This window comes from Rhinolophus ferrumequinum, chromosome 25 (genome assembly GCF_004115265.2).
Source record: "Rhinolophus ferrumequinum isolate MPI-CBG mRhiFer1 chromosome 25, mRhiFer1_v1.p, whole genome shotgun sequence".
Taxonomy (NCBI): Eukaryota; Metazoa; Chordata; class Mammalia; order Chiroptera; family Rhinolophidae; genus Rhinolophus; species Rhinolophus ferrumequinum.
Window position 1 is genome coordinate 19,962,177 of NC_046308.1, and position 21,315 is coordinate 19,983,491.

Below are 21,315 nucleotides of genomic sequence, written 5' to 3' on the forward strand. Positions count from 1 at the left end.
TCACAGCACCTCCAGATGACTGGCAGTCTGTATGGGCCTCTGGACAAATTTCTGGTGGTGAACTGGCCCTGTGCCTAAATAAGCTAGGAAACCTGCACTATCATCTGACTCCTTTATCTTAAAAGAGGAAATAGGCCGCAATTTGTCTGAAGTCTTGAGAGCTCAAAGGAAGGTTCTGCGGGACCCACCAGGAGCCCTAGTTGGACCTGGCACATTCCAAGTTACCAGATGAAAATAGCCAGACTTGAAAAACAGGCCTGGCAACATTTTGGCTCATTGTTGAATGGGATGTGCCTTGTCAGGCCCTTTGTCCAGTCTGTCTTGCTTACTGTGGAGATGGTGACCCCAGCGGTGCTGAAAATGGGCAGAGGATAGTCTGAGGCGGCAAACATGGCAGTAAAGAAAAGCATATTCCTTTGGCGCTCTGTCTTCCATGGCCAAGCTGGCTGTTCACCTGCTCAAGGGAACCAAGAGCAATGTGGAACCAAGAGCAGTGTGGCCTCTTGGTTCCAAAGAAAGCCTCAGGGTTTCCATCTCCAGGAAAGGCTGAACCCTCCAGTGGAATTCTGAGGATGTTTCAGGCACCTTGGTGACCACCAACAGGTGCCAACAGCCTGGCGCAGCTGCAGAACGACTTTCCAACAGGGACAAGTAGCCAGTGGAGGCACCACCCACTTAGGCCAAGCCTTGTGTTCTATGTAAATGCAAATAAGCTTGAGCTTCATCAGTCTTAACATTTATGGGTCCTAGAGCTGTGAACTCTTGGCCAACACTGCTTGAACCACAGGTGTGAAAGAGTACTATACGATGGAGGGAACTGGACCCAACAAGAGGAGCCAAAAAGCATTGTCACTAGGATATAGAGGAGGAACCAGAGTTTTTCTCAGCCTGTTAACCCATGCCTGCCTTTGGTAAACAAAAATGTCAAACCCTCCTCCCAATCTGGTGATAAACACAGAATTAATCCCAAAGTGGGGTTTTTATTCCTAAATCCATGGGACATTTAAGGGCAGGGGGGAGGGTCATATAAAGTGAACATTTTCTGGAGGACTTTGCTGTTTTCCATCTGATTTTTTTGTAAACTCTTACAGAGTCCCTAACCCAAGATGCAGAACCACAGCCCTGTTCTAGAATAGAAACACAAATGGCCAATGAAGACGCTCCATCTCACTTAAATTAGTTCAAACCAACTCAAGAATCCGTTACTTTTTTAACTTTTCAGATTAGTAAACAGTAAAGATGGAAGAGACTGCACGCTGGCAAGTGTGTGTGTTGGGGGTCAGGGATAGAATACAGTTGGTAGCAGTTGAAATTGTCTTTTCTGGAATTTCACTTAGAATTTTTAATACATCCACCATCTGACAGCCAGTTCTCTTTGGAATTTTCCATATATACAGACAGTTGAGTTCTTGAATAAATATATACACTCATCATGGCATTTTTCATAAATGTTAAAAACCGAAATGTTTATAAATAAGACTGTTAAATGACAGTACATCCGAGACACTGAAGTGCTATGTGTTCAGAAGAATGTAGACCTATATGCGCTATTCGGAAACAGGTTCTAAGATACACTAAGTGGGAAACAGGCAGAAACAGAACAGAATGGATATGTATTTGTGTGCTCAGAATGGATACTCTCTCCAGGGAGATAATGGGGGTCGGGGACCGAGGGGAACCTTGCTTTTCATGGTTGCAGCTTCTTGTACTGTTTGAATTTTTACCACGTGTATGTGTCACTTAAAAGATTAAGGGAAGTCCCCACCCCTCCTTACTCCTTAAAAAAAAGGGTTGCTGCACTCTCATCTATTTGCTGCCTTGAACCAAGGACCTTCCTGCCACAGACCAGCCAGACCATCTCCCTCCTCCGAAGCAGCCCAGCTATTCCCTGACGGAAAAGGGAGGGACCCCTCCATTTTATCTTCCCACCAAGAATGGCAGGAGCTCTCTTGGGAAACAGGCTACAGGCAGCACAGTGGGCACATCCAGAAGTGAAAGCTAAACCATTAAAGAAATTCAGTATTTGTTTCGGTGGGTGTTGAGGATGAAGACAGAAAACAATAAAGCTGGTGGAGATGAAGAATTTGAAGACAGTTTAAAGCTCCCATAGTGGAAAGAATGAAGAGGAAGGTGCTGGATTTTTCTAAGAGAAGAAAACAGACTGGAGTTCAGAAGTCTCACCAGTAAAAGTTTATAGTATTGCATCTTGATTACAGGTGTGTAAATTAAATACTTGAGTATTACCCTCTGGTAAAAATGCAGAACAGCTTCCTTTTTGATTAAAACAGTAGGTTTAGGGACAAAAGTGGACCACATGCTGCCTGGGATGGAGAGAGCTGGACGGGAGAGGAATTACCAGCTCAAGAAGAACCCCAATTCTATTTAGAGAATCTTCCAGAGAAAGAAGACTCGAGTGTTATTTCCCCAAACAACTCTTTCCCAGAGATGTGGTTTAGGGAAGCCCAAAACCCACAAAGCCGTAGGTGCTTCTGGCCATGTGCACAAGAGGATAGACTCCCAAATCCAGTGTGGCCTGCTTCCCTCACCAGTGCTTCCCAGTGTTTTGCAGACTTCACGAGGCAGCATGTGGGCCACTGCTGACCTGGGGGATGGGGGCAGATGCGGGTTTGAATCACAGACCAGTGGTACAAGGCCATAGTTATTACACCTTCGGAAAATACAAAGTCCCCAAATAAAGAGAAGAGTTAGGGAAATCCAATCAGAATTTTTCCAATGGCCATTAAAAAGAAAACTGAGCAACTCTTGCCTTTGTCTTTGACCCTGAGAAGTTGAGGGACACAGCTGTTACGAGGTTGTGACTGGACAGGATGGAAGGCATGGTGTGCTTCCTGCAGAGCTGCCTCTGGAGTCCCTGCAGCCCACCTCCCACGCCTGTGGGCCGGGAGGCTCAGTGACCCCCTTCTGTCTGTTCCACAGCAGGGTCCTTGACTACAAGGTGGGGCTAAGCAGAGAGGAAGCAGCAGCAAAAGGAAAAGCAGCAGCTGGCCCTCCAGATCAGCGGGCACCATCCAAGGCAGCCGAGCTCCCTCAGACCCTGCCACACCACAGACGGAAGCCACCCCCACATAAGCACCAGGATCCTAAAAGGTCCTTTGGAATTCAAACATTTGGTGTGCTATCCAGTTCAGTGGTCTGACCAGTGTGCGATCTGTCTACTCCTCAACCTGGAGTCAAGCTACTGTGGCAGGAACCCTCCCTGTCCACGGCTAACTGAGGAAATCACTCCAGCCGTGAGAATTTGGGGGATGGAGAGTAAGGCTGACTGACGGACCTTTCTTCCTCAAGCTGGTTGGACAAAGCCACAGCCAAGAAGACAGCTGCTAAGGCTGACACATCCCTGACCTGAGAAAGCAGTCCCTCAGTGCCAAGCCTCTTCCTGACCCATGATCCCCTTGATCAGAGCCCCTAGGGGAAGCACAATTCTGGGGTCTCTTTCCCTCCCTTATCTCTCATATCCCAACATTGTTCATCTTCTAGGAGAGAAACCAGGCCTGCCCCTAGAGCTTCTCCAACTTCTAGATGGCGCTGAACTTCCACATCTTGAGGAGCCAGGAACCAAGACAATCAGCTTAAGCTTGACATCCTGATTCTCTGTCCTTTTTGCCCCAGAGTCTCACACACACACACACAAAAATGTAGTCTCACAGCAGGCACAGCATCTTGTTTCTTTTAAAAAATAAATATTTATAAACTTAGGGAGGAAGATTCAAAGAATCAAGAGTCTCTTTCCCTCCAACAGCACAAATGTTCCATGTGAGTCAAACCAAGGTAAGTCCACCAACCCGTGAATGCAAACTGCCTCCCCCCAGTTCTGCCTTGAGGGACAGGGGAGCTGGTCTCTGGCTCCAGCCCCTTAGTCCCCCTTGGTGATCAGGTCCTCGATGTAGGCATCCAGCTCGTCATCTGTATTGATGTCTATGTCCTGGAATAGAGCAGGGCAGGGTCAGCTGGGGGCCATAAGGTGGGGGTGCCGCCTCCCCACCCTTCTTGCAGCCTATAGAGCCTGAGCCCAAAGTCCCCTCCTCTCCTCCCTCCATTCCCGCCTGCACCCTGGCTGTCAGCCCTGTCCCCCACCCCAATCCTCTGTGCACAGATTTTCTGCCTCTGTCCTGACTACCCCAAGTTCCAGGTTGCCTTAGGTGCGTTGCAGGCTTCTCAGATTCAATATATCCAAAGCAGCTCAAATGTACCATCCATCCCAAGTTGTTCCCACGTCACTCACAGGCCACCACCTTTCCTCCACCCAGGGGCTCAAGACAAACCACAAAAATCACCCTCGTTTCTTCCCTTTCCCTCAGATATTACAGGTATGCCCACTTCCCTCCCTGCTCACTGTCACCATCCAAAGTTCAGGCCATCAGAATCTCTCACCCCAGACAACTGGGGAACCTCCTCACTGGAGTCCCGAGTTCTAACCTCCGTCCCCCTCCAGGCTCTCCTATAACCAGAGTCTTAGATGGCAAACCAAATGATACCACACTCCTCCGGTGACTTCCCACCTCATACAGGCGCCTCTGCTACTCCTACCGCCCTCGACTCCCTGTCTTGGGCCTAGGATCCTGCTGTTCTCTCTACCAGAGTACGCACACCCACTCTTACGTGATTGGTTCCACTCTCACATCAGAGGCCACCCCTAAACACCCTAGTCCTCTTCTAGTAAAGAGGCCTTCCCTTTTTCTGTCTCTCATTCTATTTACTTCTTGGCACTTCCCGCCGTCAATAATTCTATCTCCTCCACTGGACTGTCAGCCTGTGAGAGCAGGGACCTTATCTCGCCTGTCTGGTTCACCTGATATCCACAAGACAGGCACAAAGTAGGTCCTTAGTGTTTACTGCCTGGAAGAAGCACTGAAACCCTACAGGGCACTTCCCACTTCTGGGCCGCCCAATCCCATCTGGGCGTCATCTAGAAAAGTGAGAACTTCTATTTTATGGCTTGGAGGATTCTCAAACCAGGTGGTACATCAGAATGTCTAAACAAGGGCAAAAGTCTGATACCGTGGGTCTGGCTGGGATGAGGCCCAGGCAGCCGCACCACCTCCAGCCCTCCTGGTCAGGATGCTGTGCAGCCAGGGTTGAAACCACAGATTCCTGTGAGTGGGGAGAAGGGAGCAAGAGGTGCCCAGGTCTCCCCACCTTAGACACCAGGTGGTCCAGCTGCAATGAGAGGGCTGCCTGGCTCACCTCCTGCACCTTTTGTAGGAGTGCCACAATGTTGGTCCTCAGCTTCTGCAGCTTCTCCTCTGTTTCACGGAGCTTTCTCTCTGAGGTGCGCAGGCTCTCCTCGGAGGCCTTGGCCCGTGAGTCAGCACGACTCTGGTAGGAATGACATAGATTCTGGAGCCCCACTTCATACTGCTTGAAGTACTCTTTCTGTCAAGAAGGAAGCCAGAAGGTGGGTGCATGAGCTCACCGGGGCCCCCAAGTCCCTCTAGATGAGCAATGGTTTCCCCAACTGGCTCAGCATAAGGATGGTGGATCTGGATGAACGTCAAACACTAAGGGCAAGCAGTCTCTCTAGCTCCAGAGTGGAAACCCCTGGTGCCCATCTCGTGGGGCTGTCATGAGGACAAAGATGGGATCACACATGTGATGCACTTAGCAAAGTGCTTTGGCAGTCAGCAAGCCAGGAGTAAATGTGAGGGATGGTTCTTACCATTCCAGTGGCACAAAAGGATGTCACTCTCCCAGCTCCATCAGACCTTTCTAACTTTACAACAGCCATTTCAGCAATGCACTTTCAAGTCACACCCCACAGTGTCAGAACCAAAAGTTCTCCTCTACCAATATTTATCAAGCAACTACCAACTTCAGATAGCTCCACATTTGTGTAGTATATTTATGCAGCATCAGTTTTCACTGTCTTCCCTGAGTCCCTGAAACCTCTAAGGGATGGGGTAGTAATGTTAACTAGCAGTTTCTATACACATATGAGAGACTTTCCAAACTTTTAAAAGGTAGCAGAATATTTGTTTCAAATAAAATTTTCCATGGAATCTCAGTGTGAAAAACAATTTAGGTAGTATCTCTTTAGGTTTTCTTTTCTAAGTTCAAACTTACAACATCATGATCTACTCATAAGTCACCAATGAGAATGACAAGGCCATTTGGATGAACACGAACTCACAATCAGCAGGTCCTAGGTGACCACTGCAGTCTTTCCAACTCTAGCATTTATTTACTTCTATGAAGATGTGTGAGCTACCTCGCATTGGGTGGCTCCTGACTGCTGTTTGTAAAAAGTGTTACTGCCAAGTATTTAACTGTGTCATTCACCTTGCAATCTAGAATATTATCCTATTAAATCAAGATGGAAAAAGAAACTTCAAGTTCTGCACAAAAAATAATAACCTCAGTAGCACAAAATAAATGTTCAAACCTGCTTCAAAGTATTACAATTCAGTATACAATGTCTTGCACCTGTCTGTGATTTGTGTAAGTTTTTTTAACTTTTGTTTTAAAGTAGTATAGACTTGCATGCAGTTATATGTATTTGAATCTATGATATTTGCAAGACCCCTGTGGGCTTCATGGAACACCTTGTCCAGCATGATGGGAAAAAGGACAATCACTTAGACTGACAAGGACATAACGAACATTAGACTCTTGTGTCGCTAACGTTAAAAAAATTAAAGTTTGAGTTATTTTAGGTATTACAATCAGGAGGACAAAGTTGATGCACTGGAGATATACCTCCTTTTACAAGAATAAGCTAACAGACTATTTTAGGCTCAGACGCTCCTGCTATGTTTTGGTCTGAGCAGTGGAGCCCACTGCAGAGATCCCACTGAATCCAGGCGTTGCTCTGAGTTTGACAACAACTTTATGCTAAAAGCAAGAAATCTGACTAACAAGAGGCTGCTAGGTCAACCTAGCCAGCCTATCAGGTATTTGTTCCTGGGATCTGCAGGGCAAGAGCTGACGAGTGGAGCTTTCCGTGAAGCCGTCTTGAGTTCTACCAGCTTCTAGCTTCCTCAGTGTGGACTATGCTCTGTCATCTCGCAGGGAAGTGAGATGGCTCCATGACAAGGGCAAGACCCTCGTCCTAAGGAGTGCCTGGGTTCAAATCTGGGCTCTACCACAACAGACTCTTCACTCCTTGGAGACTTAGTGTCTTCAACTCCTAGCCTCATTTCTTTTAAAGTGGAATGGAGATAAAACCCCGTATTTTTCTCTCTGGAAAAACTTACCAAGAACATAGTTGCCACACAAGGGCCTGACATCTTAAAAACACTAATCCTGCTATTTTGATTCCAGTTTTCTTCTCTAGAAAAACCTCCCTAGAAAACTTAGCTCTTCCTACCATAACAACACCCCACTTGATGTGGATGACTCCCAGATCCTCATCTCCAGTCCTGGCTTGCCCACCCTACTGGACACCCCCAGAAATGTAGTGCCAGTACTTCCAGCCCAACACAATTAAATCGCAACCAATCATCTTCCCCGGATAAAAGCCAGTTTTCTCCCAGTTAACAGCTTTATCACCCTCCTCCAATTCCCACAGGCCTGAGACACAAGGAAGTATGTGGCCTCTGCCTCCTCCCCGCCATCACTTGCCTCCAGTCAGTAACCAGTCTGTCAATGACCTCTGACACAGCCCTCTCACCTGCGGGGCCACTCCCACCACTCCGGCTCCTATTCCCATTCCCTCAGCTCTAACCTTTTACAACTGGACCAGCCTCCTTGCATTTGCATCTCCCATGCACCCATCCTACCCAAACATGCTGCTGCCAGAGCTACCCTCTTAGGGGCAGGAGACTATAGGCCAAATCAGCCTGCTGTTTTTGTAAATAAAACTTCATTGAAACACAGCCACATCCTTTATGTATCGACTATGGCAGCTTTCAGGCTGTTACAGTGGAGTTGAGTAGTTGCCAGAGACTGTAGCCCACAAAGGTGAAAGAAAATATTTACTAACTGGCTCTCTACAGAAAAGCTTGTTGACCCCTGCCCTAGACACGGTTCAGACTGACAATTCTGTTAGCTCGCAACTTTTTTCTGGCCTGCCCATTTCATACAGAGTTCAAGCCACGGTGCTTAAGATTGGACATCAAGACACACTGTAGCCTGACTCTCAGGCCTTTTTTCCTAAATGCTCAGCCCCCACCTGCTGCCTTGACCTCCCCGTCCTCCCCATCTGCCATTTCATCCCTCTGAGCCTTTGCTCACAGAAGTTCCCCTGCCTCAAACACTCTCCATCACTTACACAGACACTTGCCAAAACCCATGTTTTCCTCAAACCGAGTCACGTTCTCCCCTCCCCCACGCTGCCCACATACATAACACTTCCTGATCTCTACCTAGTAGCTCACGTCCAGCTACCTGGTATCTACTGAACCTTAAGCCGCTTGGAGACAGGACTCTTTCTGCTCACTAAGGGGTCCAGCAGAGGGCCTGCTCAGGGGAGGTGTCACATCAACATTTGCTGGGTTAGATAAGACTCACTGCCTATTTCCACTCATCACAAGCTTCTCTGTACCTCCGAGAGTCAAGTTTTAGGCACTTTGAGCCTAAGTTCTTCACTGCTGCATGGAACAGGTTTACTCCCTCTGCCAGGGTAGAAGAAAAGAAATGTACTCATCATAGAATATCAAACCAGGCCTACTATCCCTAAGGGAGGCCTCAGGTCCAGGGTCTGACGACACCAGTCATATTCACCAGCTAAGCCACTTCTTTTTCCACAAGGTAAAGTCTCTTCCTTCCCTCTCTCAGCATAAGAGAGGGAAGCTGGATGGGAGGCATACAGCTGACAGCTGCCAATCCTAAGTCCCAAGGGGGGGCAAACAGAGTACAAAATCAAAGGTCAGGCCAGACTCACCAGAGGAAACGATATCAGCTCATCTGAATTCATAGCACTGAGTTCCTTCTTGGAGATAGGGAAACTTGGAGGCAGGAAGTACCGTAAACAATTCCTAAACAAGAAAGGAGGTGGGGACCGGAAGTCAGAATGGCAAGGAGGGGTAGAGAGGTCCTGGGGCCCTGGAGCGGGACGACAAACGCACCGGAGGATTTGCACGAGCAGGTCGATGGTCTCGTGGCTGGTGCTGGGGGCGGTGGTATCAGGCTCGATGCGGACGCAGTCAGAAGTGGAAGGCTCTGCCACAGCCACGGCCTGCTGGGCCTGCTGGGCCTGCACGGCCTCCTCCTCCCCACCGTCCTGCTGCGTGTCGGGGCTCTGATACTCCGGGGAAGGGGGCTTCATCAGCCGCACGTCCTCACTGTCTTTTTCCACCCTAGAGAGGACACAGAGCTCGTGTCACATGTATCCCAACCTCCCAGGATGGGAACCTCCCCTGCTCTGGCAAACTGTCATCCAGCCTCTCAGAAGGGGCGTTACCAGCGGTCCCTCGGTGTTGTGTCTGTGGGCACGTAGTCAAACTTCACTTTCCACCGCACCACATGCTTGCCCACCTCCACAGCTGTGACACGGCCTGTGTACCACTCCCTGTTCACACGCACCTCCACGTGCAGCCCTTTATCTGAGAATGGGGATGGGACGGGAGTCAGAAAATTGGAAGTCCCCCATTTAGCCAGGGCCATCCCAGAGTCTGCGGGGATAAGAAGCCCTAGGTGCTCGCCCCACTATGCCAGGGATAGGGAGCCCAGCCACTCTGGTCTCCTTCCCAAGGGTGCCAAAGAGCAGCAGGAGGAGTGACTGCGAGAGGTGAACGCCAAGGAATTAGTGCTAAAAATACATAAAGGTGTGCTTTCTTCAGAATTCTTCTTGGAATTAAACTTGGAACCACTGTAGCACGAGAGCGCAGAGCCAGGAAAGCTGCATAAGCCTCTGGGATAAGCTGTTGCTGGCTGAGGTACCCCACTTCCCAATTCCCCCACAGGCTGCCAGGTATACCTTCCTGAACTTACCTTTCTGAGCCTTCTTGAGGTCAGCTGAGTCTTCTTCCCCAGCACTGTCTGAGAGCTACAAGGAGAACAGGGTCTGTTAGCGAAATCCCCAATGTCCCCAAAGAACAGACTTTTGCATGACTGGCTGCCCAGGGGCATCAGCCGTCACCTTCACGTTATCAGTTAAATCACCATGCCTTGTTGAGAGCCGCTCCTTAAATCCCCACCGTAGGTATCTACCTTCTGCCGCCTTTATTAGCAAGATAGCAGGCAAGGGTCAGAACATCACACACAGGAAGCAAGGGTTCCAAGACTCCCTGATCTGTGTCAATGTGACCTCAGGCCTATGACTGGGGCCAGAAGGCAGTCTCACTCAGGGCCCTACCTGGCACCATGTTTCATCATCTGTGTGACTGAGAGTCTTTCAAAGATGAACTGGGCTTCTGGAAGGCTCATGTCACAGAGCACAAACGGAGCTGGTGCAGACTGCAGGTAGGGGGTAGAGACCCTGGGGAGGGAGGCTCTGAGAACCTCACCTTGACCACCTACCTCATTCGAGTCCTTCTTTTCCTCCTTCACAGCAATTTTGCCCCGCTTGGACCTCTCCTTCCTCCTCTCAGCCTCTTCCTCAGTTTCTTCCTCATCAGAGACCTCAAGAGTCCGCTTCCGACCAGGAGTGGCCTACAGCAAGAGAGGGAATACGAGGGGCCATGTCAGCCGTTGAAGTGCAGGAAGACTCCAGCGGGCCTACAGGAGCTTCGGAGAGGAGCTTGTGTGCCTCAGTCCCCACCAGAGCTGAGCACCTCCTGACATTACTCAGTACACAGCAACTTCTGGCCCCTGCACCCACAAGACCTTTGCTCAAAGCTGTCACAGGGGAAGCCTCTCAGTTCACCCCACCCTTGGCCTGCCTGGCCAGCCCGCTGTGACCTCCCTGAGACACCCCCCCACTGCTGCAGCCTACCAAGGTTGTCATCAGACCACCCGCTTATGCCCACAGTGAGAGAAGCCAATGGAGGTATATAGCAGACCAAAACTCAGAGGGAGCAGTGAAAAGCTCCCTGAACAGGGAACCACATTGCTCTGGGCCCCTGGCCGAGTCCCTCCCTGCAGCTATCTAGACCCCTCCTCCTCAGGGGTAGCAAGCAGGTGATCTCCACCGAGGCTCTGACAGTGCCTGATGCCATTCCTACACCACAGAGGGTGGGCTGGAGGAGGAAAAGCATCTCACCGGAGAAAATTTACTGGGTGGCTCTGGCTTCTTGACCACTGGAGTCTTGATGGTTCTGGGGGCAGGGACCTCCCGAGGGCTCTTGGAGTTGGGCAGCAGAGATGGTGACAGTGGCTGCACCAGAGGGGCAGGCCGGGGCGCAGTCCTGACAGGAGCATTAGCAAGTTTTCGGGGTGCCTCGGGTGGCTGGAGCAGCCTGGATGTACAGGCCTCCTCCCGGGCTGCCAGGGGAGGAGGCTTTGGGGTGCTGCTGATGACAGGAGCCTTTCGGGGCTGGTGGGATGGCCTGGGAGTTTGCAGGGAAGGGGGTCTGCTCGGAGCATTTTTGATCACGGCAGGTAAAGGAGGTGACCGAGGACGCTGAGGTCTACGTGCAGGTTCCTAAAAAAGGCCCAAATGGTGTGAAAACATTGATCCTAGCACGAGACATCTGAGGAAAAATCCCTCCCCTGCCCTTGGCCTTTACCTCAGCAGATGGTCTGGTGGTCACTTCCAACGGCAATTTCTTCAGATCGGCTTGGGAGCGGATAGGTGTGGTTTTCTGCAGGGAAAATGATGATGAGATTGTTTGCATATCTTGGTACAGTCAAGCAAACTCTTTTTGGATCCCCATTATGTGTCTAGGACTGGGCAAATAAAAAAAAAAACCCAGGCCACAGTCCTACTATTACAAGTTTCTCATTCTCACTGGAGAGACAAAAAAACACACAGACACTAAACATCAGCAAATTGCAGGATTCTATATGACTAATCCAGCAATTGTTGAGACTGAAAAAATGTTAATAGACTCAATTCCCATAAAAGAAGTCAAAAAAGGTGAGAAAGGCCTGATTAAAATGGTCAGAAAGAATAGGTGGCATTCAGAAAACAGGGAGGCATGCATAAAACATCTGAGTTAGCGAAAGCTTCTGCACAGACACAGAAGTCAAAAGTGAAAAAAGCGTTAGTAATATATGTAATAAAGAGTTGATCCCACAAATGTATCTATAAAACCTGACAAATCAATTAGAGAGGGGAAAAAAACAATATAAGAATAAGCAATTCTAAGAGAAACAGACAAATGTAAAAATTGTCCAATTTTAAAAATATGAAAGAAACTCAAATTACTAGGTTGATGCAAAAGTAATTTCGGTTTTTGCAATTTTTTTAACATTTTAAACCATAATTACTTTTGTACCAACCTAATATAAGATGTATACCCCTGCCTATCAAATTTGCAAAAACATTTAAAAATAAATGTACTGCTGGTAAAAAAAAAAAAAAAAAGCAGAAATTAATACATCTTCTGAAGGGTAATTTGGAAATAATTTTTAAAAGCCATAGAATTTTACAAACCCTTTTACCCTTTCAAATTCACTTCTAGAAAATTATCCCAAAGAAAATAATTATACACTAAAGATATGTATCTAAATATATGTTTGTGTCTGTATCATATGACACACAGATGTCATCTCCATATTTCTATTAAAAATATGTATGTATTTATGTGTACGTACGCAGTCATAAAAAGTTGGAAGGATATATAGTTATTGGTGGTTACCTCTAAGGTAAGATATTCATTTTCTAGAGTTTTAAAACATTCTTAATGAATTAGACCACTTTATAATATATAAACAAAATAGTTTGTCTTTTTAAAAGAATACTCAGCGCGTACATGAGAACTGGAGTGTGAAACTGAGCCTGAGGGATCGGTGGAGCCACTGAGGGTTCCTGTCCTATCCTGGACAGACCCATGACACAGGCTGGCTCTGCCCACTCCCATGACCACGCACCTGCAGGGCCTCCAGCTTCTCCTGCTGTTGACGAATTTTCTCTGTCAGCTGCTTCTGCTTCTCTTCCTGTGTCTTCAGATCCTTTCTGAATGTCCCCAGGGGAACCTTCTGCTTCTGTTCAGAAGCCTCACATCTGTAGAAAAAAGGTACTAAGGAGACTGTGGCAAAAGAGGGCTGCAGGTAAGGCCGGGTCCTTCCTCCTCAGCCAACACATACTGTCTCTCACCAGAGCAACCATCTCCGAGTTCCCAGGCACACAGAATGAATACTCATTGCAGGACACTCATCTATGCTTATTCCGGGGCACTTATTATGTGCAGCAAAGACAGATATAAAGATGTGAACACTGAACTCGAGGAGCGTACTGAGTTATTTATCCAAAGAGTGAAGAGAACAAACATGGTGGGAGGATGGAGACACCTACAATCTCCCTGTTAGAGAAAGTGCTCACCGGTCCTGCTCAGGATCAGGGTTCATGGTGCAAACCCAGGTGTCAGGGTAATCTTTTTCCACAGAACTCAGCTGAAATGGGAGGGTGCGCCACTTCAGACACAAATCTGTGACACAGAAAACACATGGCCCAAAGTTAGCAACTGCTACCAACAATATCTATGATCAGGCTCCTCCCAGCCAGGCCCAAGACAAAGATGCCCCCAACTTTCCATGCAAAAGTCTTCACTCTGACGCCAACTCTGCCTTCCTTCCAGAGCAGTACTTCTGAGGGACAATGACTCCAACAAGGATGGAAACTTTATACTGTGGACTCTCAGTGCCCCCCAGTCCCTCTCCCTCCTCCAGTAGGATCCTGGCTCAGTCATCACTCACACTATTACCAACGTGGTACCAAAGCAAACAAGGCCTAGCAGGTTAGATGACCTGCCTCCAAAAGCAGGAACAGGAAGAACTCAGTCCTAAGACTGAGCTCCCAGGGCCACCCCCGAACTGACTCATATCCCTAGTGGGACTGCAAGCCCACGAATGTCAGTCTAATCAGGAGGCCAGTAAAAGGATGGAGAGAAAAGAGGGTCATGGACTATGATGTGAAGGAGTTAGGAGGAGGTCCCGACCCCCAACTCACCACACTGGATGGTGGTTGGGATTTCCATAGCTCTCCGGCGTTTGTATCGCAGGTCACTGGATGGGGGCTGGTTCCAGTTGGCAGAGAGGTAGCCAAACTCATCCCAGAACTTGATGATTCCCCGCTGGGCTAGAAGGCAAATACCCACACACCTTGTTAGGAGCCAGCCTCTCACTCTTCCTAATTTCCCCCCCTCAGGCAGTGAGGACCCTAAGGCCGGAGGTGAAGACAGAGGGCATTACCAATGGCGATGTCCTTCCAGTATTGTGCCAGGTGCTCTCCCATTGCCCGCAGCAGGTGTCGGTACTCCTTGGCATCAGCGAAGTCCTGCTTGTTGTGTGTAGGCTCCAGGACCAGGTAGGGCACGTCAACGACCCCAACGACCCCACCACATGCCCTGCCGGGAGAAAGAAGACACAGCTGTCATCCCACTAGCCATAACCCTCCCACTGTCCACCGTGGGCTGGGAAGCTCCCCCGGGGCAGCACTCACATGCCCCCTTCCAGCTGTGGGCCCACTTTCTCATACATCTTGATCAGGCGGCTACAGTTATAGATGAACATGCCGTCCAGGTCCCGGTGTTCAATATTGACCCCAAAAACAAAATTCAGTTCCTTAGGTTCTTTAAGTGCTCTGGGAAGACAAAAATGTAAGCAGATCAACCCCCTAGGATACAAATACCACAGAGTTGAAGAGGTGTTACACTTAAACTGGAGACATGTTAAATAAAAACAAAAAGCTTTGCATTTTCATTCAACGTGGAACCTGTGAAGACGTGACAGGGAAGTGCACCATGCAGTGACTCTAAGCAGCCCTAACTGAAAGCATGTGACTTTGGCTTTTGGTAACAAAACAGATGGATTTAGGTGTGAATGGGATGCCGGGAAGCTGCTGCAAATCTGAGTTACAGTGGAATAAACACAAGGTCTTCTGCATACCTCCTCCATTAATGGATAGTAGTTAGTTTTGAAAAGACAAAAATTCACAAGAACAATGAAGATGTATGTGAGAGAAGAGACCTTTATGTGATAAATGCCACTGAAATCGGGGAAGCCGAAAAGCAGATGGATAAGCTGTGGACTGACTCAGACAGAAGAAACCTGAAACCTATACCTGTGATAAGGAGGCCAAGAAGAAGCCGGCCAGGAATTCAAGGCCCAGAGCCCAGAGAGGCTCCAAACATGGAGGTGGGACAGGGACATAACAAGCCAGGAAAATGCCCATTCTAGATAAGAAAGGTCCAAACTCAATCTACCCCATTATTCCACAATTGTAACCAGAAATAAGAAATTAAGAGTAGATATCCAGGTGGTAGAAGCATAACGGAGTTTAAGAACTTTTTTTTTTTTAAGATTTTATTGGGGAAGGGGAACAGGACTTTATTGGGGAACAGTGTGTACTTCCAGGACTTTTTTTTTTCCCCCAAGTCAAGTTGTTGTCCTTTCAATCTTAGTTGTGGAGGATGCTGTTCAGCTTCAAGGTGTTGTCCTTTCAGTCTTAGTTGTAGAGGGCGCAGCTCAGCTCCAGGTCCAGTTGCCGTTGCTAGTTGCAGGGGGCGCTGCCCACCATCCCTTGCGGGAGACGAACTGGCAACCTTGTGGTTGAGAGGACACGCTCCAACCAACTGAGCCATCCTGGAGGCAGCTCAGCTCAAGGTGCTGTGTTCAATCTTAGTTGCAGGGGGCGCTGCCCACCATCCCTTGCCGGACTCAAGGAGTTGAACTGGCAACCTTGTAGTTGAGAGCCCACTGGCCCATGTGGGAATCGAACCGGCAGCCTTCGGGGTTAGGAGCATGGAGCTCTAACAGCCTGAGCCACCGGGCCAGTCCTAAAAACTTTTTTAATGTTCTGTATTTTATAAGTTTTATACAATGAGCACTTCATACATCCTTTAAATGAAAAGAAAAAGGCAGGAAGGGAAGAGGGAAGGGGAAGAAAGGAGAGAGGGGGAGAGAGAAAGAAAAGGGAGGATAGACAAATAGACAGGTGCCAGTAAGAAGGGTTTGGTGTCCAACTCAAGGTGTTGGCCCTGCCCTGCCTAGGTCGGGAAAGATCTGGGCTGGGAAAATAACATTCTCCTACAGTGGACGTTTGACAAGCATTTGGGATCACAACATAAATGGCTTTCTCAAAGCAATCTTTGTGATGGAACGGCAACCTTGTGGGGTAGGGAGGTACTCAAGCTCGCTGTCAATAATCAGTGCAAAAGCTCCATACTTTAGAGACCAACGGCGAGCCCTGGCACTCACCGCTGCTTGGCCTCCTTGATCCGCTTCTTGACATCAGCTTCTCTACGCAGGGTAATGGCTGTGTTCTGGACCTGCCGCAACATTACCTGGAAATGGACATCGGCACCAAGTGAGGAGAAGTGCTCTGGGTCACAGCAGAGAATATTTTAACACATCTAAAACTTCTTATTTTAAATCACATGGGTGCAAAACCACACCTAGAGATTTACTTCTTTTCTTTTCTACAGAAAATGGGGACAAACTCAAAAGCTGAATTTCACTTGACCAGGCTTGCTGATGTGAAATAAACACCCCAATTGAATCAATAATCTACGAAGGTGTGTCAGACAGGGAGGCGCAGAGAACTGCTCTTACCCTTACCACTGTGCGTGACCGGGGCAGCTGACACTCTTCACTTCACTGTGGTATAAACTGAGAATACTAACAGTGTCCACACCTCATATGGTTGTTGGGATGTTTTTGATTAGCCAAGCTTTTGCCATACAGTGCGTTCAATCACGATTATAGAAACATCGTAACATCCCATTTTTCAGCTTTAGGACAAGGGGTTCATGACTTTTCTGGGGATGAGCCAGGCCAGCTCTTGGATTCCACTGCCAGAAATGCTGGAGAACAGCTGCAGAGGTCTGGGGCCTTACCCTGGAGTCCCGTGTGAGGTCTCCACCTAAGCGTAGTTCTAATGTCCGAGCTTTGCTCTCCGCCTCCCGTGCCTTCTCTTCAGCTGAAACCCAGAAGAAACCATGATAAGGAACTTAAGTTTAAAACTCTTAGTCAGCCTTCCTGGATCCCACAGTGCAGTGTCTGCTGCAAAAGGGGGGGGGGGGTCGGGTGGGGGGAAGTGAGAGCAAGTGAAACAGAGAAATAGGGAGGAAGAGGGAGGGAGAGAGAGGGTGAGAGGAACAGAGAGGGAGAGAAGGAGAGAGGGAGAGAGATAGAGAGATAGAGAGAGAGACAGACAGTGTGTCAGGCACTATTTATACCGGAGTCTGCTTTTCAAACTTTATAATCAGAAGAGGTCAAAAACTGCCCAAGGCAACCAGAGTGAAGCCCTCAGCAGGAGCTGAGGGTTATCAAAGTCCTCAGCCCATCACTCTCCATTAAGCTTCCAAGAAGCCCTGTTACCAAGACAGACCTTGAGATTTTTGCCCTGGAGTCATGAAAACCAATTTCACAAATATTTGGGCCATAGGACAATGTGGGATTCTTCACTCTGGGAAAGCTCAGGAGTTGACAAATAGCTGATGAAGAGAAAGTAAAGTCTGGGGAGAAAAACTGCACAGGGGACTGGCATGCACTGCGAGGGGTGCAGGAGGAACTGGCTGAGTGGTTCAAGAGGACAGCTTATCCCAGGGTGTTGGACAGAGCTTTTTCCTGGATCCTGCTTTGGCCACAAGCAGTGTCCCCCAGGCGACCTTCACCCCACCCCTCCTGTGTGTGTGTGTGTGGGGGTGCGCATTACCAATCCGTGCTACGTGCTCAGCTTTCTTCACCTCCTGCTCCGCACGGGTCTTGAAACGGCTTGACGTGTACTTGTACATCCTGAACGGGGAAAAGCAACCTGAGGGCCTGAGCAGCAGGGGGCAGGGCAGCCACCCGAGCAGCTCAGGGAGCATCCTGCCTTCCTGTCTCCTCCCAAGCTGCGCTGTCCTGGCCCCTTGTGATGAGTCAAAGCCAAGCTTACGTCAGCAAAAAGACTCAATTCCTTATTCCTTATTTCTTATTGCTCCTTGCCTCCTGCTCCAGCTTTGATAAGCAACCTCACTATTCACCAGGTGTGTCTTTAATCCCACAGCAAAAACAAACCTCAGTAATCGGCCAGGGCCTTTGTTTTCCTGTGTAGTGTCTAAAGGCCCCTCAGCCCTGAAGCCAAGAGGCTCTGCCAGCTCACTGTACCAGGCAGGGCACCCTCCATGTCACAGAAGGTACTCACACTCAACAAGCTTTGCCAGCCAACCTCCATAGCCCATTGGCCACTCTGTCCCTCCCTCAGGACCCAGAAGTTTCTCTGCAGTAAATCACAGGCAGTTTAAAGGCCCTAATGCACTGAACACTGTCCAAGTCTCTCATCCGGTATCACTGCAATGCCCCAGAGAAACAAGGCCAGGCCCCACCCTCAGCCCAAGGGCAACAGCAGGCCAGGGTGGGCAGGCCCCTACCTGGGTTTATACAGGCAGCAGGAGAGCCTCTTGGTCTGTACCTTGTGCCCGTGGATGAAGATCCTCATCCGGGGATCAATATAGAGCACCGCGGCATAGGCGCGGAATGAGCGCCGCTCTGGCTTCCTGGAAGTGGCAGGAACAGAAGAGTGCTGTCACCCGCCCCACAACCAGCCTGACCAAGGGTACAGCAGGACAGCCTCTTTGCAGGCCCTCCATCTTTCCACCTCGCATCTTGGCTTCTCTTGCCACCCCGAAGGGGTGCTCCCTCAGTGTTGGCACCACACCCTGCCCCCTCTCACGTCCCCAGCACAGGTGCCCCACAGATACCTGGACCCATCCTGCCACTGCCCCACCATGGACCCAGCAATTCCTTTCCCCTCTCTAGGCTCAATCTTTCTGTCAAATCAAGGAGCTGGAGTAAGGGATCACTCATGTTTCCTCTTGGCTTAGCTGAGGACCTGCGGTCCTTCTACGTTACCCCTCTGCCTTGTGGCAAGAAGACGAGGAGCTTTCAGCTTCATTAACTCTCAAAATGGGACATGCAGAGATTAAGCTCTCCCCTCTCTCCCTAAGGTCACCTCCCGAGCTTTGCCCTGCTGAGAGAATGAACATCGGTTCCGGGCTTCCCGCCCTTCCCAGCCGCACTCACGTGCCCTCTGGGGAAGTCTCTGCCATCTGGATATCTCTTGGATTTGAGATGATGTCTAGCTCTGGCTCTCCATTATCCATGAGTTTGAGATTGAAGATGATCACCAGTGTTCCTGGGGAACAGAAGTCCTCCTTTTGTTCTGCTAGGCACCCCCGGCCCCTTCCCAAATCATTGTGGCTCTGGAGCTTTGGATTCTAGGGGATGCAGAATCCCCTACTTACCACTGTCCCCAGGAATCTTCATGAACTGACTCATCACTTCCTCCTCACTGCGGAAGGGAGAGTACTTGTAGATGAGCTCTGTCTCGATCGAAAACTTCTCCACGTTGTCTATGACAGGTTCCCGGGACCGAGCATTCCAGGTGGGCAATGGGACTATGACCTTTGGAGGAAGCACAAGCAGACATTTTGAGGGAGACCCCAGAACAGCCTTACCCAAAAAAGTGCATCCATCTTGTCCCCTCCCCCACAACGTCTGGGGCAAGAGGCCCAAGCTCCGCAGCCTGGTGCATGTTGTGGCTGTGGCCCCTCCCAAGATTCAGCCTCACATCTTCAGTCCCCTGGGGCATGCTGGCTTATGTCCTGGGGGTCTCTGCATAGGCAGCTCCTTGCTTGGGCTGTTCCTGGCTACTTTCCAAGTTTGGTAATAATTCTACTCTTTCCACTAGGAAAATGTATTTGCAATTACCTAGTGAAGCTGAAGATACACATAAACATAACCTACAACTCAGCAATTCCACTCCCAGGTATATATCCTAGAAGAAACTTGTACATATGTATCAGCAAATATGTAAGAACAGTAAAATATCCACTGCAGAGTGGATAAATTAAACTGCAGCATATTTATACAATGGAATACTGTGCAGTGAGGAACATGAACAAACTAATAGCTACTAGTATCAACATGGATGAATCTCACGTTACATGAAAGCAGCAAAATACCAAAAAAACAAACAAACCTACCATGAGTCCATTTATATATTCATAAAAAGGTAAAACTAAACCACTCAAGAATGCATACACAGGTGACAAAACTGTAAAGAAAAACAAGGAACTGATCATCACAAAAGTCACCTGAAGGCAGTTCCTGCAGAGGTGCAACAGGGAATCTGATTAGCGAGGGGCACACACTGGTGACTTCTATCTTCAGTCTATGATGGTAGCTACACGGGTGTTCATTTCATAAATATTCTCTCAACTGTATAGACATTTTAATACACTCTTCCATACGTATGGAATTTAACCTTATGTGTGAGTAATGTTTTATTTTTTTTTCCCCTTCTTATGCCTCCCCCCAACCCCACTCCTGTTCAAGCCATTGTGTCTCAGTCTGGTTGTGTAGGACACAGCTCCCTGGCCCAAGCTGGTATTATGAGCCTTGTGCTGCCCCTGGCTGAGGCAGTCGGTCATGGGAATCAAACCAGGACCTCGGCATTAGGAGCACGGCGCTCCAACCACCGGGCCGGCCCCCAAGTAATGTTTTAAAAACTCCTACCCTCGTCAATTATACCTCAGTGACACTGGAAAAAAATCCTACTCCTTCTTCAAAAACCAGACTTCAAATGCCACTTCCCCAGAGGCCTGCCTCATAGTGCTTGTTCCCTTCAACCAGCCAGCTGCCCAGGGAGCCCTGTGGATGGCTGACTGCTGGGATTCCCTCTGTGAAGCAAACTAATCCAGGCACCTCAGAGGTTCAAAGGAGATAGCCCACCGTGAGGAAAAAAGAATTCTGTTTTTCAGCAAGTGCCAGGGTAATAAACTGTTAAGAGGTGAGACATTGCTGGTTTCTAAGAAGCTTCATGTTTATACAATCCAACCCTAGAGGTGCTATGGACACATTCCCATCCAGCCAAAAATGACATTTTGAAATCTTGGCTGAGTTCACATGAGAGTACAAATCCAGAACAGTGACCTAGCACCAAGTAAGGAAAAAATGTCAACCTAGGTTTTTCACCAGGGAACTGAGTTCCATTTGTGTTCTGTGAATTTGTACCTCGCTCTGCACCTCCCATTCTTCACAGCAGCCCCAGGTGACAATGGCATTATTTAAACCGTGGGCATTCACTTCCACTGGCACCCATCCCTGCCATTGGAACATTTCTTTAGTTTCAATGTCACCACTCTCCTGGTTTTCCTCCTACCCTTCTGGCCACTCATGTCTCCTCTGCCACTTTCTCTTCTCCCCAGCCTTTCAACATCAGCACGCCGGAGATCCCAGGTCCTCTTCTCACTCGACACACTCCTTCAGTTGACCTCATCTGCTACCAAGAATCCTGAAGCCCAGGCCTCCCCCAAGCTCCAGACCCAGACT

General features: G+C 48.8%; 1 protein-coding gene across 4 annotated transcripts in view; it reads right to left on the bottom strand.

Moving 5' to 3' along the window:
• Nucleotides 1–2,167: 2,167 nt before the first annotated feature.
• Nucleotides 2,168–21,315, bottom strand: part of MORC2 (MORC family CW-type zinc finger 2) — a 40,641-nt gene continuing 21,493 nt past the window's right edge. For 2 of the 4 annotated variants that reach the window (XM_033098107.1, XM_033098110.1), the window contains 21 exons: nucleotides 19,227–19,386; nucleotides 19,006–19,117; nucleotides 18,354–18,479; nucleotides 17,657–17,736; nucleotides 16,836–16,918; nucleotides 16,198–16,283; nucleotides 14,441–14,581; nucleotides 14,191–14,345; nucleotides 13,949–14,077; nucleotides 13,322–13,427; nucleotides 12,871–13,003; nucleotides 11,565–11,639; nucleotides 11,099–11,479; nucleotides 10,417–10,548; nucleotides 9,889–9,943; nucleotides 9,359–9,500; nucleotides 9,024–9,254; nucleotides 8,840–8,933; nucleotides 5,206–5,394; nucleotides 5,020–5,112; nucleotides 2,168–3,943 (listed from right to left, as the gene is read on the bottom strand). In XM_033098107.1, the coding sequence (XP_032953998.1) occupies nucleotides 3,875–3,943; nucleotides 5,020–5,112; nucleotides 5,206–5,394; nucleotides 8,840–8,933; nucleotides 9,024–9,254; nucleotides 9,359–9,500; nucleotides 9,889–9,943; nucleotides 10,417–10,548; nucleotides 11,099–11,479; nucleotides 11,565–11,639; nucleotides 12,871–13,003; nucleotides 13,322–13,427; nucleotides 13,949–14,077; nucleotides 14,191–14,345; nucleotides 14,441–14,581; nucleotides 16,198–16,283; nucleotides 16,836–16,918; nucleotides 17,657–17,736; nucleotides 18,354–18,479; nucleotides 19,006–19,117; nucleotides 19,227–19,386 (2,772 nt within the window). In that variant the 3' untranslated portion in view covers nucleotides 2,168–3,874. The remainder of the gene's footprint in view (nucleotides 3,944–5,019; nucleotides 5,113–5,205; nucleotides 5,395–8,839; nucleotides 8,934–9,023; nucleotides 9,255–9,358; nucleotides 9,501–9,888; nucleotides 9,944–10,416; nucleotides 10,549–11,098; nucleotides 11,480–11,564; nucleotides 11,640–12,870; nucleotides 13,004–13,321; nucleotides 13,428–13,948; nucleotides 14,078–14,190; nucleotides 14,346–14,440; nucleotides 14,582–16,197; nucleotides 16,284–16,835; nucleotides 16,919–17,656; nucleotides 17,737–18,353; nucleotides 18,480–19,005; nucleotides 19,118–19,226; nucleotides 19,387–21,315) is intronic. The other 2 variants (XM_033098109.1, XM_033098108.1) reach the window with 2 other exon arrangements.